General features: G+C 42.0%; 3 protein-coding genes across 8 annotated transcripts in view; 2 read left to right on the forward strand and 1 right to left on the reverse strand.

The window, feature by feature from the left end:
* ect2 (epithelial cell transforming 2) overlaps window positions 1–14,989 on the forward strand; it is a 305,416-nt gene that overhangs the window by 109,881 nt on the left and 180,546 nt on the right. The gene's annotated exons all lie outside the window — the stretch shown is intronic.
* rfc4 (replication factor C (activator 1) 4) lies at window positions 297–11,788 on the reverse strand. The gene is made up of 11 exons (XM_079351270.1): window positions 11,584–11,788; window positions 10,564–10,716; window positions 9,503–9,581; window positions 6,942–7,021; window positions 6,680–6,799; window positions 6,440–6,583; window positions 6,239–6,359; window positions 4,545–4,670; window positions 4,345–4,425; window positions 4,107–4,220; window positions 297–746 (listed from the first exon to the last, which is right to left on the reverse strand). The coding sequence occupies exons 2-11, from the start codon at window positions 10,677–10,679 to the stop codon at window positions 651–653; spliced, it is 1,077 nt and encodes a 358-aa protein (XP_079207396.1). The 5' UTR covers window positions 10,680–10,716; window positions 11,584–11,788; the 3' UTR covers window positions 297–650.
* Window positions 13,793–14,989, forward strand: part of mcf2l2 (MCF.2 cell line derived transforming sequence-like 2) — a 121,633-nt gene continuing 120,436 nt past the window's right edge. For 5 of the 6 annotated variants that reach the window (XM_079351241.1, XM_079351248.1, XM_079351243.1 and 2 more), the window contains exon 1: window positions 13,793–13,892. In XM_079351241.1, the coding sequence (XP_079207367.1) occupies window positions 13,814–13,892 (79 nt within the window). In that variant the 5' untranslated portion in view covers window positions 13,793–13,813. The remainder of the gene's footprint in view (window positions 13,893–14,989) is intronic. The other variant, XM_079351249.1, reaches the window with a different exon arrangement.

Below are 14,989 nucleotides of genomic sequence, written 5' to 3' on the forward strand. Positions count from 1 at the left end.
TCAAGGTTGGGGTACCCAGAACCTTACAGTTGAAAAATTCAGATTAAATTACACAATTGACATCAACATATAAAGCTACTTTAAATGTACATGTAAAAGTGGGCTTGAGCGTTTTGATTTGATTAGTTCAGAGCTCACATTGGAAATCGAGTAATAGATTAAGGCAAGATTGATCATGAAGAAATGCACTTTATCATAACAATACTGACACTAGTTTGTCACCATGGTTACTGAGATCTTGAGGAGCGTGAAGTTAATTTCTTATTCCTGACAAAATACTTCAGGGAAGCAAACAATGACAAGATACCAAAACTATTTATTACTTTTCAAATTGCAAAACAAATCCAAAAATAGATGAAATAGATGAAAATGTGTTAGAAGTTACGTGACTGAAAAGGAATAAAGAAGCATCGGATTAATGTTTCAAGAGAAGAAGGAAATGCTCCTTGCAGAGCGGAAATGCATCAAATACAGACAGAACCCCTCGATCTGGTGGTCTTTAACAGAAAACATCACTGTTTTCTGGAATTCCCTCCACTGATTTCTTGAATCCAGCTGGCTGTGGCTGAAGTACTTTATGTCTCTGTGAGGTAGTTGGTCCTGATCCAACCTCTCTGTGTTCTCCAACAGAGGTGCACCTTTGTTGACTCTCAGTTGTTCTGGGACGCCTGCTGCATTATGACTGAACACAAACTCAACATCTGCAGGTACTCATCCGCACCGTCCGACAGGCATTTTCCAACGACCTAAAACAGTAAGGGGAAGACAGAACACACACACACACAGTTTATACAAGGTTCAAATTTGAGGTGGGGAAAATCGTGATTCCTATCTTCTAGGATTTTAAATCAATTAATAATTTCCCAAAATTTTAGCAAATCAGCTAAAGCTCTTTCACTCAGGAAAAATTCAAATGGAGCAGGAAGAAATTCAGCCATTCCCACAGGTGACTGGAGTAGAACCTGAAGTATATACTCACTGAAAAATAGGAGTATCAACATGAATGTGTTCAAAATATGTCCATTATTATTCTAAATAACAGGTACAATATGTCAGCGCAGCAGGAAGGTGTATGTTATTTATATATACGTAGAGTTGCTACATGTTTTGTATGATCTCTATTTATGTGTTTTTCATTCTCTTGTACCTCTAGGTCACATTTTAAGTACCGTAAATTTCGGACTATAAGCCGCTACTTTTTTTTTTTTTAAAGATTTGTTTTTGGCCTTTTTGCCTTTATTGATAGAGGACAGTGGATAGAGTTGGAAGGGGGGAGAGAGTGGGGAGAGACATGCGGGAAGGTGGCCACAGGCCGGACGCGAACCCGGGCCGCCCGCGCGAGGAGCGAGGCCTCGCAATATGGTACGCGCGCTGTCGCTGCCGCTGAGCTATCGGCGCCCCAAGCCGCTACTTTTTGTCGCGGTTTTTAACACTGCGGCTTTTAAAACGATGCGGCTTATTTATGGATTTTTCTTGCGGGACAATGATCTTGTGCCGCAAAAACATTTGACTTCGTCACATCGGATCTTAATATCCGTCATTTTGCGCTTTATGCACGCACCCTCATCATGGAAAACACACGGAGAAATACATATGATGCAGCTTTCAAGTTAAAGGCAATTGACCCGGCTGTCAAAGAAGGAAATAGAGCTGCTGCACGTAAAGTTGACACTGACAGCGACAACGAAAAAGAGACTGAGGAAGTGAGTAATGAAGTCATTCTGAGGCAGTGAATGGATGGACTTTTTCCTGTGAAATATATTACGGTAATCTTTTTCATCAGCCGTGTTACAGACACTGTTTGATAAAGGATTTACAGTAGGCTTCATATTTGCGGATGTTACCAGTAGTACGTATTTCATTAATAGTTAAAAAAATGTCTTTGTGTCACGTCTTTCTGTGTAAATAGCTCTTGTTATAACGTGGACACCTGCGGCTTATAATCAAGTGCGGCTTATATATGTACAAATACATTTTTTTACCTATTTTTAGCCAGTGCGGCTTATATCCAGGTGCGCTCAATAGTCCGGAATTTACGGTATATCTCATTTGTCTGAAGGGACTTAAGGTAAGCATTTAAAATCTGAGTATATGAAGGCATGAACAAATAAGTCAAGTGAAGTTGTTTTCTTTTTCTCCATAGTGTCCTGAGATAAACCCTTGTTTGATCACTAAAGCCACGTTTCCACCAAGCGCTTTAGTTCGGTTCGTCTCGGTACACACAGAATTATCTGGCGAAATTCCCAAATTTCCCGTAACGTTCTACCTTTTGGGACCCTTCTGTTGGGGTGCCAAGAATATCGATCAGACCCTAAAAGATGGAGCTAAACACTGCAGTCTGTTGATTGGTTGAAATAATTGTTACTTTCAGTGCGGCAGCAGCAAACACAACCCCGCCGTGTCTAGATACACAGTCGATTGTTTATTTGTCTGTATTTCTCCTCGCGGCACACAACCTTCTCTGAAAACAAGCTGGATTGTGTTTCTGTAAAAAAAGAGCCACATTATGAGTACATGAATTGCTGGATGTCTTATATTGTTGGTTTTGTTTACCGTCGCGTTTTTCTCCTTTGTTGACATTATTAGCGGGTTAGCTGTTAGCAATTATCATATCATCATCATATAATTACGTAGCTGGCGCAGCTATCAGCATGCGACTTACACGGCTAAATACTCTGCATAGTTTTGATGACTTTTTGGTAAAAAATGTATCCGCCCTGTGACGGACAGCCCACTGAAATGTACTCAACAAAACTCTTTTTTTCTTTTTTGCTATTGATGCTGTTTATATTCCCTGTTTTACTGTTTTTTGGAGCTGCTGTAACACCCAACTTTCCCCCATTGGGGGATCAATAAAGATTATCCTTAAACGGAAAATGTACCTAAATTTGGCGCTTGGCGGTTGTTAATTTTTGGACCTTGAAAGCAGGGTTGGTTATTTTCAACAACAAGCATGATTTTGAAAGTAGCATTCCCTCTGTGCCCACTCAAAAGCCACACCCCTCTCTTACATGCAGCCTTGGCTCCAGAAGTGGACTGTAGCTCATCGCTTGCAGCGTGTAGAAACTATGTTGTCTCATATCTTATAAGTAAACACTAAAATTTATCAGAATACTTTATTTTTATTTTTTAAAGTGACTATTTTACTACTCACAAAGGCCAACAACAAACTCACAGTATTAACTGTCATCTGTGACGTGCTTTGAGTGTGGAATAGTGCATGTACGGGGTAGAGAAGGAGCAGAGAGAAAAGGAGGCGTGTGATTGGTTCATCAGATTGGTACCTTGTGGCAGACAGATGCCAGAATTTTCTTTGTTCCTTTTTCAAACAAATGACATAGTAATATCTGCCAGGACCTAAAGACCATTTCAACCAAAACCTTTTTTTATTAGTTACTAAAAATTAAAGTAATGTATTTTATTTGTATGTAGATGTATTTTTGATGCGTTTTGTTTAAAGACTTGTCTTTTCTCGTATTTAAATAGGCTGTGGACAGTATCTTATGTGCTTTTGAATCCTGAGCTCATATTTACCGTACAGTCTGGAATAGAACTGGCCCCAGTTTATAACACACGGTCTGTTTTTGGTGAGAAGAAAAAAGGTGTAAACTGTCTTCCTGCGTGATGGTTTTCAATGCACTCAGCAAAGTCTACTAAGTGCCTATTCTGTGCAGCTCATTTTGCACCATCTCTTTTTCTGTGTGGCCTTTGCACTCCTACAACCTACAGTACGGTGGTACAAGCTCTCAGCCTATGGTGAAAGTTCTGAAGTACCGACAGCCTGCGAGTCGTGCTGCCCTCCTCCGCTGGTCAATCAGTCCAGCACTCCACGGTCAGCTTTAAATGCAGGATTTTGAGCTTATTAGTATTTTCTAACATTTCAGGTTGCGTGTAGTGTGTGATGTTGTTGGCTCTTTTCCAACATTTTGTACTGGTATATTGGCCGCACTGGTATAAAAGATGCATCCGACTTTTTAGATGAAAAATTAGGTGTCAGAAGATTGTCCCATAGTCCAGATTTTACGGGAATTAAAAATGTTTTCGTACAAATTTGTCTCTGATCTTAAACATTCTCTGCTTCCTGAAGCGCCACAAGATTCACTCACCGCCATCTTCTCTGTGATGGCCGACTTCTGCTTGTCACTCAGGTCTCTCTCGATGACAGATTCATGGACCTGAGTGAGGATCTGTGTGGCTGCATAGCCTTCGTCTATTACGTCCTGAAAGAGGACATTAAACATGTGAGACACATACACTCCAGAAAATGTCTTTACATCTTTACTCTCTAAATGAGAACTGACATGAAAACAAATTCATGTCAAAGTTAACAGTTGGGACACCTACCCTGACTGCCACCTCAAGTTTCTCAAATGTTCCTTTGAGGCATATCTGAAGCAAGTTGTCAATCATCTTGTCAGGGACAACCTTCAATAGATCAAAACAAACAGTGAGATATGAAGGGCAGGCGGTAAAGCAGGTTTTCAGGTGCGTTTCAACCACAGTCAATACATGAGTTTCTCAAGGTTCAAAGAAGACAGTCTCACCCCGGCTATTTCAATAATGCAGCACTCTGTGATCTCCTTGTCCACATTAAGGCGTGCGGCACTCTGGAGGAATGTGATGGCTTTGCGAAGGTCTCCCTCTGAAACCTTCACCAAAGCTGCGATACTCTAGAAGTACAGAAACAGTCATCACACATCACATCTGTACCAGACAGACAAGGAAAGCAGTCGCAGCTCTCTGACAAACCTGAAGCCTACATACTCTTCAGTGTGTGTGTGTCTTTTTTTTTTTTTTACAGGTTTCTGCTGTTTAGAACAATAGGCCCCAGTTCCACCTGGCGTTTTTGCATCAAAAAAAAGCGCTCGGGAGAACTTGCATGAAGCGTTGTGTAAGATCTTTTTTTGTTAGGAGCAGAGAGGACGTGGGTACAACACACGATAAGTAGGCAAGGCCTAGGCGATTAAAACGCGGATTTATTTATTATCAATATAAATATAAGAAATGTTTGACATGACCAGCTCGTGGGCACAAGACATGCGTCTGGAGGGGCCGCACAGAAACAAAGCGCCGGGCAAATCTCCTGAATAATAACAATAATAATAAATTTTATTTGTAGCGCACCATTCATTTAAAAGAAAATCTCAAGGGGCTACAAGTAGGCCTACCATAAAACCATTAAAACAATAGCAAGCGTCAAACTTCTGCTGGAAACAAGTGAGAAACCCCGCTGGTGCTTACAGGGCCTTAGACCTGTACCAAAAACAATTCACACCATACATTAGTGGAAGTTGTAAACTTAAGACCCCACCTGGCTATCAAAAATAAAAAAATGTACTGAAGTCAGATTAAATGGAATAAAAATCTACTCTAGCAGGAACTCCAGTCTTCACTCAGACACACATCAGGCGCCCCCTTGTGGCCTCTCTATGCAGAACACACTGAATACTTTACAACACATTTCAGCATTTTACAAACTTGTCATTTGTCATTTCTAAGAGTCTTAAAAACAAGCTTCAGTACTGTTCTGTGAAAGTCTCTTCAAACTTAAGATCTACTGCTATAAAGATCGTGTAGAGATTTGATGAACGATCACTTACAGTCCATGAGAAGAGTGTGGTGGTGTATTCATGCACAGACTGTGCTCTCTGTTTTTTCTAACTCTCTTACGATTTTTTGACATTTCAAGGCCTTGCATGATTGAACAGTCTCTTAAAGTTTCACATTCAACAGTCTGAAAGGTCCAACTCATGGAAACCATAAAAGTACCAGGTGGCATCACTGCTCCTTTCTCTCCTCCTCAGGCTTTAAATCAGGCAGAGGGGAGGGGAGGGGACCATGACTGCAAGAGAGATTGTTGGAGGGGATGCCGTGCTGCTAGCCAAAAGATCAGCTACCACCATCAGACAGTGTCATCCCACAACCATCGCCGCCCTCATTCATGAACGGCCTGTTCTGACCTCAACCTCAACCACAAGAAGGTGTGGACAACAGCAACGTCAGGAATGCATCTTGTCTCATCTGTTCTTTTGTAAAGCATCTTGAGACAACACTTCTCATGAATTGGCACTTTCCAAACAATAAATGATTGATTGATTAGAAGGACAAAAGCCTCTTAACAGAACACGACCTGACGGCTTGGCCCCCTTGCACCTCAACTTACACATCTTTATGAAATGCTCAAATGAGTCAACAAAACATCTGCGATTAAGAAAGTGTTTGATGGGTTCTCTTTTACCTCTTTGGTGTATTTCAGATTCTCCTTCCCACAGATCTCCAACAGGCGCTCTTCTTGGATCTGATTGGCCAGAGGTTTGAAGCGAAACTTTGAACATCTGGAGGTCAAAGGCTCAATAATCCTAAAAAACCCTCAGTTAGGTTAGTATCTGCGGAACACAGAGTGCGTCTGTGGTGTGATGATTGGGAGAAGCATGCTGACCTGCTGATGTAGTTACAGATGAGGCAGAAGCGGGTCGTTCGGGACTCCTTTTCCATCGTTCGCCTGAGAGCGGCCTGAGCCGGACCAGTCATCGAGTCCGCCTCATCCAGGATGATGATCTTGAAAGGAGGACACGGCTTCCCACTACAAGTAAAGCGAGACATAAACGCTAAGGTTGCATGTCAAAGTGTCTGTACAGAGACACTTCACAGACATGTCCCCGTCTTTAAGCATACTCACTCTGTGCGTGAGCCAGCCACAGTGAGCTGAGCAAAGTTCTTGACCTTCTGTCTGACGACCTGGATACCTCGCTCATCCGACGCATTGAGCTCCAGCACCCTCTGCCTGTACAGTTCGGGACTGCAGGAGGATCAGAGAAGGAGGACGGGATAAACACAGGAGCAGCAAACAGATGATCTGAATATATACTGTGACAGAGCATTCTGGAATCACAAAGAGCAGAAGCCTCTACGTCTCGGCCTCAACACGACAGCGCACTGACCCATAAAGTTCTCTTGCAGCAGCTAAGATGGTGGAAGTCTTTCCTGTTCCAGGTGGGCCGTAGAAGAGCAGGTTGGGAAGCTGTAATCAAAACAAACACGTTGAGGATTTGCAACAACATAGAACTACTGCTATAACCCAGCTTTGAGATTCCTCCTCCTCTCTAGTGCTGAATTAATAAATACAGATGTAAAGTTAATGAATGGGGTTTATCTTTGCCTATCTATCTGGGCTTAACCTGCTGGGGTCCACATGTGAGACGGATGAGCAGGGCTGTCTTTTCAGATCTATGGAAGCAGATTTTTTTTTATTTGATAGTACTTAGTTAGTTACTTACTTACTCAGTACAAGTGCTAGACGATACAAACAAAGCAGAGGAGGACCGCAAAGGAAAAGAAAACAACACAGAAACATCAGCTGACACACACTACAACCAGTAAAGACGTGGAACAACGAAATACATGAAAGAGGATACAAGAAGGGAAAGATGATGGATGGAGGGAGAGAGAGAGAGAGAGAAAGAGAGATGATGGGGGACAAGAGGAGAACAGTGTTTGGTATGTGTAGAATATGTTGATGTGTGTGTTCATGTTGTGGTGTGACAGGTGAATGTTTGTGTCATGTTTATATTGGGGGTAATGGTTTGGGGGTTGATTGTCGACTGCCGTTAAGGATAGGATGGAGGGAGAGGGTGATGTTGCTGTTCTTTGGTCAGGTCCTGCAGCAGCAGCAGCAGCCTCGAGACCCTCAGGAGGGGACCTGGGGTCTCATTTATAACCGTTGCGTATGGACAAAACGGGGCCAGAAACTTGCGTACGCCCTTTCCCAAGCAAAGTTTGTGATCTATAAAAACAAACTTGAAGGTAAAATGTGCGCACATTTAAGGACACTCTGACCCATGCGTACGTACATTTTGGAGACATGGTACATTGGCGACACACACAGCAAAGTGGTGAATTGAAGGCTGCAGAATGTATATTCATTTCACTAAATATCAAACTTACTGACAGATCCACGTCATTATAATCATTAAAACCAGCCGTTCTTTCATACGCGGGCATGTTTGAGCCGTTTTTAATGAATAACTTTAAATATGACAATATTTAAACATCAAGAAATACATAAAAGTCCACTACTCATATTTAATCAGCACCTTATCACTTATTAACCCGAACGGACCTCAGAAGACCAGACTGTACACTGATGACATCGCTGATGTAGAAATCAGATTTATACTAACACAAAAGCCATAGCACCAACAGTTCAAATGAATATCTTTAAATATCGAGCATTCATCATCAAGTAGGATTTTTAGTTTGAATAAAGATGACTGAGCTGCAAGACGCACAGAGCGCACAGACACAGCGGGAGCTTCACACATTTTGTCTTGTCCTTATTCAACGCTTCTTCATCACCTGTACGTATTTATTGTGTAAATAATACAAGAGTGGGCATTTCTGACACGACCATTAGACCTGTATATAATCATAATTAGTCACAGAGCAGAGGGAGTTTATCATGAAAAACATGGCCAATAATTAAAAGTTGTTTATTGATCAAACTATTGCTTAATATCCTAGACTGATGAAGACTGCTGACTGGCATGAGCAGTCTGACAATATAAATAAATCATTGTGGGTCCCGTAAATATATAAACATTGTACATATACTCATGCGTAATGATGAACGGTGGATGTTTTGGCACTGCAGCAACGCAGTGTCATTCTGAGGTTTTCTTTAGTTTGTGAACCTCTCGCTGCTGCAAACTACCGATATGTGCTTTCTAACCTTCACTTTTTATTCACAAGTTCTTCCTTTTCTGGGTCAGAAAGTTTATTTTCTTCGTCTAAACTTTCGTTTTTCGGCGCGATCCAGCGCTGAAACCTTTTATCTGCCCCCTCGTTTGGATATGCATTTTCATTAACGAGTTGCTTTACACTATAGTCCTCTGTATATATCCCCCCCTTACTACCTGGATTGTATTTATGTTTACATTATTATTTTATTCCGTTTTTTGACTTCCTGTTTTGATTCTACACTGCTGCTGCTGCTATAACGCTGGAATTTCCCCATTGGGGATCAATAAAGTTATATCCTATCCTATCCTTTGCATTGACCGTTTATGGTTGAATGTGGGCGTGTAGCAGGCGGAACATGAGGATAATCTACATACGCAAATTTCCAGGTGGATTGTGACATATAAAGGGAACTTTGCATGAAGGTGTGCGTACGAACGGTTTCATAAATCTGAATTATTTTGTACGCAAGCCATTTCCGGGTTGTTGCTGCACATACATTTTTAGTGTAGATTATACGCACTGTTTTATAAATGAGACCCCAGGCCTGTTTAAGGTGTGCACATGTGAGAGTTCCCGTCGCCGTTGTCGTCTCCCCCCTCCCACACACACACACTTTGGTTGCATTGCCAGTCCTAACCGTCCTATCAAAGGACACATCAGACCAGCTCTGCATCCAAGTCAACCACTAAAATTGGTTTGACTTGGATGCAGAGCTGGTTTTGACTTGACATCTTTCAAAGACACCTCAGGGTCTGATACTCACGTCTGCTCCTTCCAGAGACTTCTTAAGCACGGCCACCACCTCCTCCTGAAAGGCCACCTCATCCACACACTTCGGCCTGCTTGGGTTTATGAAGAAAAACAGGCCAAGTTGATACTGATTTCACATAGAACTTCCTTGACTGTAATAATAAGATGCTTGTTATTCAGCTCTGCAGGGACTGTCTCATATCATTATTGTGCTGTAAGTAGAGAAGCACCAATCCACGCCTTTTCACACTCATTTCAACTTTGTGCTAGCTCCACGTACAAACAGGAAGCAGCAACAAACTGTTTGATAAAAAATCTTTTATCATACAGAAGTTCCACCTCATCCGAATGTCGCCATGGAAACGATCTGTGGACAATTCTTACTGTGCAGGCCTACTGTATACAACAACCTCGCTTATTGCATATTGTCCATGCTGCTTGTGGGTGTGAACCATGGCACGAAGAAGCAAATGTCAAACACAGTAGAGCAAATGCCACGAAGATCAAAAAAAGATTTTTTATTGCTTTTAAAACAGCCGCTTGTAAGTGTGTTTCTATTTGCCTTTTGTTCCAAATGTCTCGCACCAAAGACTTTCAGAATGAGATTTCAGTTCACTGTTGATGTATAAAAAAACCTATTTATATCCAGTTAGTAATCTGGAGAGAACAGCCTTTCCTGTCAATCACGGAAGAATCCAGAACATCCAATCAAATGGTGGATCACGCAGCTCACGTTATGCTCTTTAGAATATTGTTCACTGAACTTTAACAGTGTCTGCTCGTCAAGCATCCCATAATCCTTTGCCTCACTCTTGTGTTGTGTCCAATACAAAGTGAATGAGACCTGAGAATTGTCACGTACAGCTGAGCCTGGAGAGTGTGTGAGCTGAGAATGTTTAAAGTGCCCAACAATCTTTTTGATCCGTAACGTGGATCTGAGCCATCAGGCTGATAACCGATGTCAATAACGTCAATATCAGACCCGATACTGATAATAAATCTGTCCCATCTCCATCTGTAACCTCTTCATTCTGGTGATGACAGACACAGAAACAGTACTGTCAAAGCACTTACTATTTTTCCACCCATGGAACCGCCTTCGCTCTCTTCTCTGTGCCGGGACCAGCTGCTGCCTTATCTTTCTGAGGTCTGCTTGACTGAATAGTTGCTCCTTTCAGAAACGCCTGCATGACTCCTCCTGCTTTTTTCTTCAAGCAGCAGAAACACCTAAAAAAAAAAGGTTACACGTTATTATTAGCATAACCATAAAGAAGCTGAGCAAGAAAACAGTCCACATTTTGAAGAAAAAAGCAAAAAGCAGACTGTGGCTTAGTAGGAGAGTCTGTCATCTCACAACCTGAAAGTCAGGGTTCAATCCCGAGTCCTGTAGCTGATCTGATCATTTCTGGTCTGATATGTCCTTAGACAAAATACTTAACTGCTGCCCCTGCTCTATCGGTGAAGTTTGTATGCTTTACATGAAAGCATAAAAAAAGTACACAGCCAAATATCAGCAGTTAGCTCCCCTCGTAAATCACACACAACACAACAGCTAGTTCAGACCAGACAATGTGATTGGACGAGAGGCGAAGACAACAGCACAATATGAATCCTTCTCCTCAGCACTTCAATCAACACTTACAGCCTTATCCATTAGTCTTAGAACCTCACACAACAGACGATATTATCAATGGTATATCATGACACTGTGAATGTCTTTAAATGTCTATTTCATTCAAAGACGCTTACTTTAGCACAGATTGAGTTATCCAGTTACCTAGCTCATTTGCTCATCAGAACTGTAGTAGCTGATACTAAACAGGAGATCTAAATCGCTATAAATGCTCTTTTACACAGTGTAAAGTAATGTGATGTGAGGAAATACAAACTTTAATAATAGTTTCTGCACGAAGCTTAGCAGCATCACGTTCGCATTCAAAACTGAGAAATGTTGCGGAGACTTTTAAAGCTTAACTACAGTGCAACAAATAATGCACACATCTTTAAGTACAATACTTCAGCGATGACTTGTCTGTGTGCTGTTAGCTAGTGTGAGCTAGCTGTAGTTTCTTAAGATAGACACGTTACACTTACTTTAAACATCAATATTAAGACGAACTGTGCGAGCAGTTCAGAATCCTGCTGACGAAGTTACTGCGTGTCCAAACCAAACAAACATAAAGGAATATATCCTAATATCTCGTTTTCTTGATGGTCGGTAGAGCCAGCTTATTGACATGCTCAGCACTCACTAGCTGTGTGTCTTCCCGCCATGGCTCAGGAATCAACTTCCTGTGACGACATCTCACGGCGTTCAATCAGAAACTGAGGATGCTGTAGTTGGCTCCGCCCACCCGCGCCATCCTTTTCTGGCCTCCTCCTCTGCTCTCGTCTCTCCACGTCGATGAACACCCTGAATGTCCTGTGTATGTTGCTTGATTGTTTGGCAGTAAATGTGTTTTTAGATTACTTTATAATTTGTTGTTAATACTTATTTTTATTTATTTTTCTGTCTGTTCTTAGTTTATTATACTCAAATGCTTGCTCTTCTTCTTGTATTTTCACTGCTTCAACACTTTCATTTCCCCACTGAGGGAATAAAGGATGATCTAATCTTATATTATTTTATACTACAGTTTAGGATGGTTTAGAATCCCTAGAAGCAGCACACCTTAACTTGCCTTTTTTGGCGATTATATACAATTTTGGAAAATTAAAAGGAAAGCTTAATGATGGCACACATGAGCAAGAACAGTGTTTATTCAGTTAGTTATTCTACTGCATATATATCACACTCAGACCAGTATTGTGCTTTGCTTTGTCTGCCAGCTGCTCTCTCTGTTAATGGACAGCCTTCAGTACAGTGCCTGCATGTATTTGGCTGGCACAGTGATGATAAGTGAGAGGCAGGGTGAGGCGGAGTGCAGATGTCTCCAGCTAATGGTTGCCTCCCAGGAAATCTTCACAGCCCCAGGAGGCATTGGCTCATGAAGAGATGCTAATGCCCCCCCACCCCCTTGTCTGGCATTGTTTGCCTGAATCAAAACACGGAGCGGGATCAGAAGAGGGGCCTCTGGTAGCACTGAATGAACCCAGGCAGACATCAATGATGAATGATGGGTGGGGGCTATTGATTTGTTTTGTTTGAGCGAGCACTCATGCAATAATGATGTTGAAATAAAAGCTGCCTGGCGAGGACATTTTCTTTTTAGCGACTTCCAAAAACAATGTTGTTTTTTGAACCATTCTCTCTGACATTTCCTCTTCCTGAAATCAAATAATCTCAGGAAATGTTTCAATTTAAAGATCACTCACAAGCTCCAATCCATTTACAGCCCAGCTCCAGGCACCAGGATTTCTCTCATCGACCTATTAACACCCCACCCCCCCACCCTCCCTTCTGTTTCATACTTCCCCCCACTCCGCTGGCAGGTACAGCAGCCCTCCGATTCGTTTTCTCTCATTGTGACTCAGCTTCTTTATTAGAGCAAACAGAGCATCATCAAAGCAGCAGCAGTGTTTTCCAACGATCAAGAGGAGTGTCTCTATCAGTGGAGTGGACCGTCAACATATACTTTAGATACATTTTTATCTGTAGCTCTCTTCTGAGGGAGCATCCTTTCCTCATCTTTTTTTTGCTGTGTGGAATATTGTATTTTGGACTTGGAGATTTGATTTTGCTCTGTGGATATTTTATACCAGCTTCAAGAGAAGGACTCCATCAGTGGGTTACTATTTTTTGTTGACTTTTCTGATTTTTTTCTGTTGCTTTCAATTTTACAAAGCGACTCAATTTTCTGGGTATTTTCCCACTAACTGGCTAGTCTGAGCTGCTAACAAAGTGAATTTCCCTTTTGTTCACTGACTTATTGACTGGCTGCTATGTAAACTGACAAGCAAATGAAGGAGCTATTTGTTCACTGAACACGGCTGACTGCTTTTTTTTTATCATTTCATTGGATGACTTGGCAGCTGGCTGTATTATTCCCACACTGTCTGTATTGAACCTGTGTCTGGCAGGTGACAAACTGTTTATTTTATTTCCATGCATACTATTTTGCTGACTGACTGGACTGGGAGTGGCATCATCAACGTCATCCCCAGACTTCTTGACTTTTTGTTCTCAGGTGATGATATAAAAAACAAAGACAGAAACAGAAAAAAAGGAGGCACTGATAGAAAAAAAGGTGAAAATTAAATTAGGTAAGAAGGCAAGATTGTTGGGGGAGCAACGGTGACAGGAGGAGGCGTGGCAGAGAAAGAGAGAGAGAGAGCAGTGAGAGAGAGAGGGGCGGAGGAGAGTGGACTCGACCAACACTGTGAGATGCTGTGCTGGCTGAGAGAAGACGAGATGTCGGTCCAGGAGCTGCTACAGAGGGTGGAGTGTGTCATCACTCATGTTGGTAAGTCCTTTCCCTCATATTTCTTTCAGCATCTTCAACTCTATAAATGAGTATATCCAGAGGAGCTTTCATTTTCTCGACCGTCTCCTTCGGGAACAGCTCTCTTCTGTTGGAACATCCAAGCTGATGCTTGAAGAGTTATGTGTACTATGAGGTTCTGCCTTTTCTGTAAATCCTATTTGTGTACATTGTATTGGGATGCAGAGCAGATGAAAGAGAAGCAGGGGATCACCATCCTCTCATCAGGACCACTGAGAGCAGAGGGATGCTCTGCACATGGGCAGAGGAGGAAGTGTGTCATCAGGGGGCAGGCGGGGGACTCGTTGAGAACGATTAATGTCTGTTTTTCTGGAGTTATGAGCAAAGATTCAGTTCATTAACAATCTCACACTGCATTCACACCCTTTCTCCTTCTCTCGGTCTTTGCTTTTTTTAAATTTCCATCTCTCCTCTTGTCATTTTTTCTGTTCCCTTCTCTCCATCCCTTCTGTGTGTCCTCCATTCCTCCCTCGCTCCCATCTATCCCAATCCCCTTCCCTTTCTTTCTGCCTTCTCATCACCATCCTTCCCTTTCCTTCCTTTCTCTTCCTCGTCCTCTCTTCCTTTTTTCTCTCCTTCTGTCTTATCACTGTCTTATTCTACGTCCAGGTTATTTTCTGTCTGTTGAGGAAGTAGGTTAATGTGCCACGCTGGAGAGTATCGCACGGCATCCTCCATCACGACACTTCCTGCATTGAGTAGAGCAGCGAGGGGTGTAGGGAGGCGGAGGAGGGCCTGTGCAGAGTGTTACTATGGAAACTGTGCTATAGCCTCTGCCATACTAGCAGCCCTGCATTGATATATTGGGAGCCAGGCACACATGGGATGCATCCAAGGGTGTTTGCAGCATTGGTTGCAGCCCCAAGGTGACAATTAAACAAGGTGTTTTCTTTTTCGCTTAGGGATTTCGGTAAAAGCCTGCTTGTATACTCCTTACTCTATGTCATGCTATTGTCATTTTTAAGAGTAATACCCAGTGCTTAATATTTAGAGAGAATCATAGGCATTAAGCTTTTTTTTTTTTTTTTTTTTTTGGAAAATCCTTCCTGTAACTTTTG

This window comes from Symphodus melops (genome assembly GCF_947650265.1).
Source record: "Symphodus melops genome assembly, chromosome: 8".
NCBI classification, from domain to species: domain Eukaryota; kingdom Metazoa; phylum Chordata; class Actinopteri; order Labriformes; family Labridae; genus Symphodus; species Symphodus melops.

Excerpts from the sequence above, each read along its gene's own strand:
- rfc4 (XM_079351270.1), bottom strand. The coding sequence starts at position 10,679 with ATGCAGGCGTTTCTGAAAGGAGCAACTATTCAGTCAAGCAGACCTCAG. Across the intron at positions 4,426-4,544 it reads GCATTATTGAAATAGCCGGG|GTTGTCCCTGACAAGATGAT; the intron begins GTGAGACTGTCT and ends GATCTATTGAAG. Across the intron at positions 747-4,106 it reads CCATCACAGAGAAGATGGCG|GTCGTTGGAAAATGCCTGTC; the intron begins GTGAGTGAATCT and ends TTACTGTTTTAG.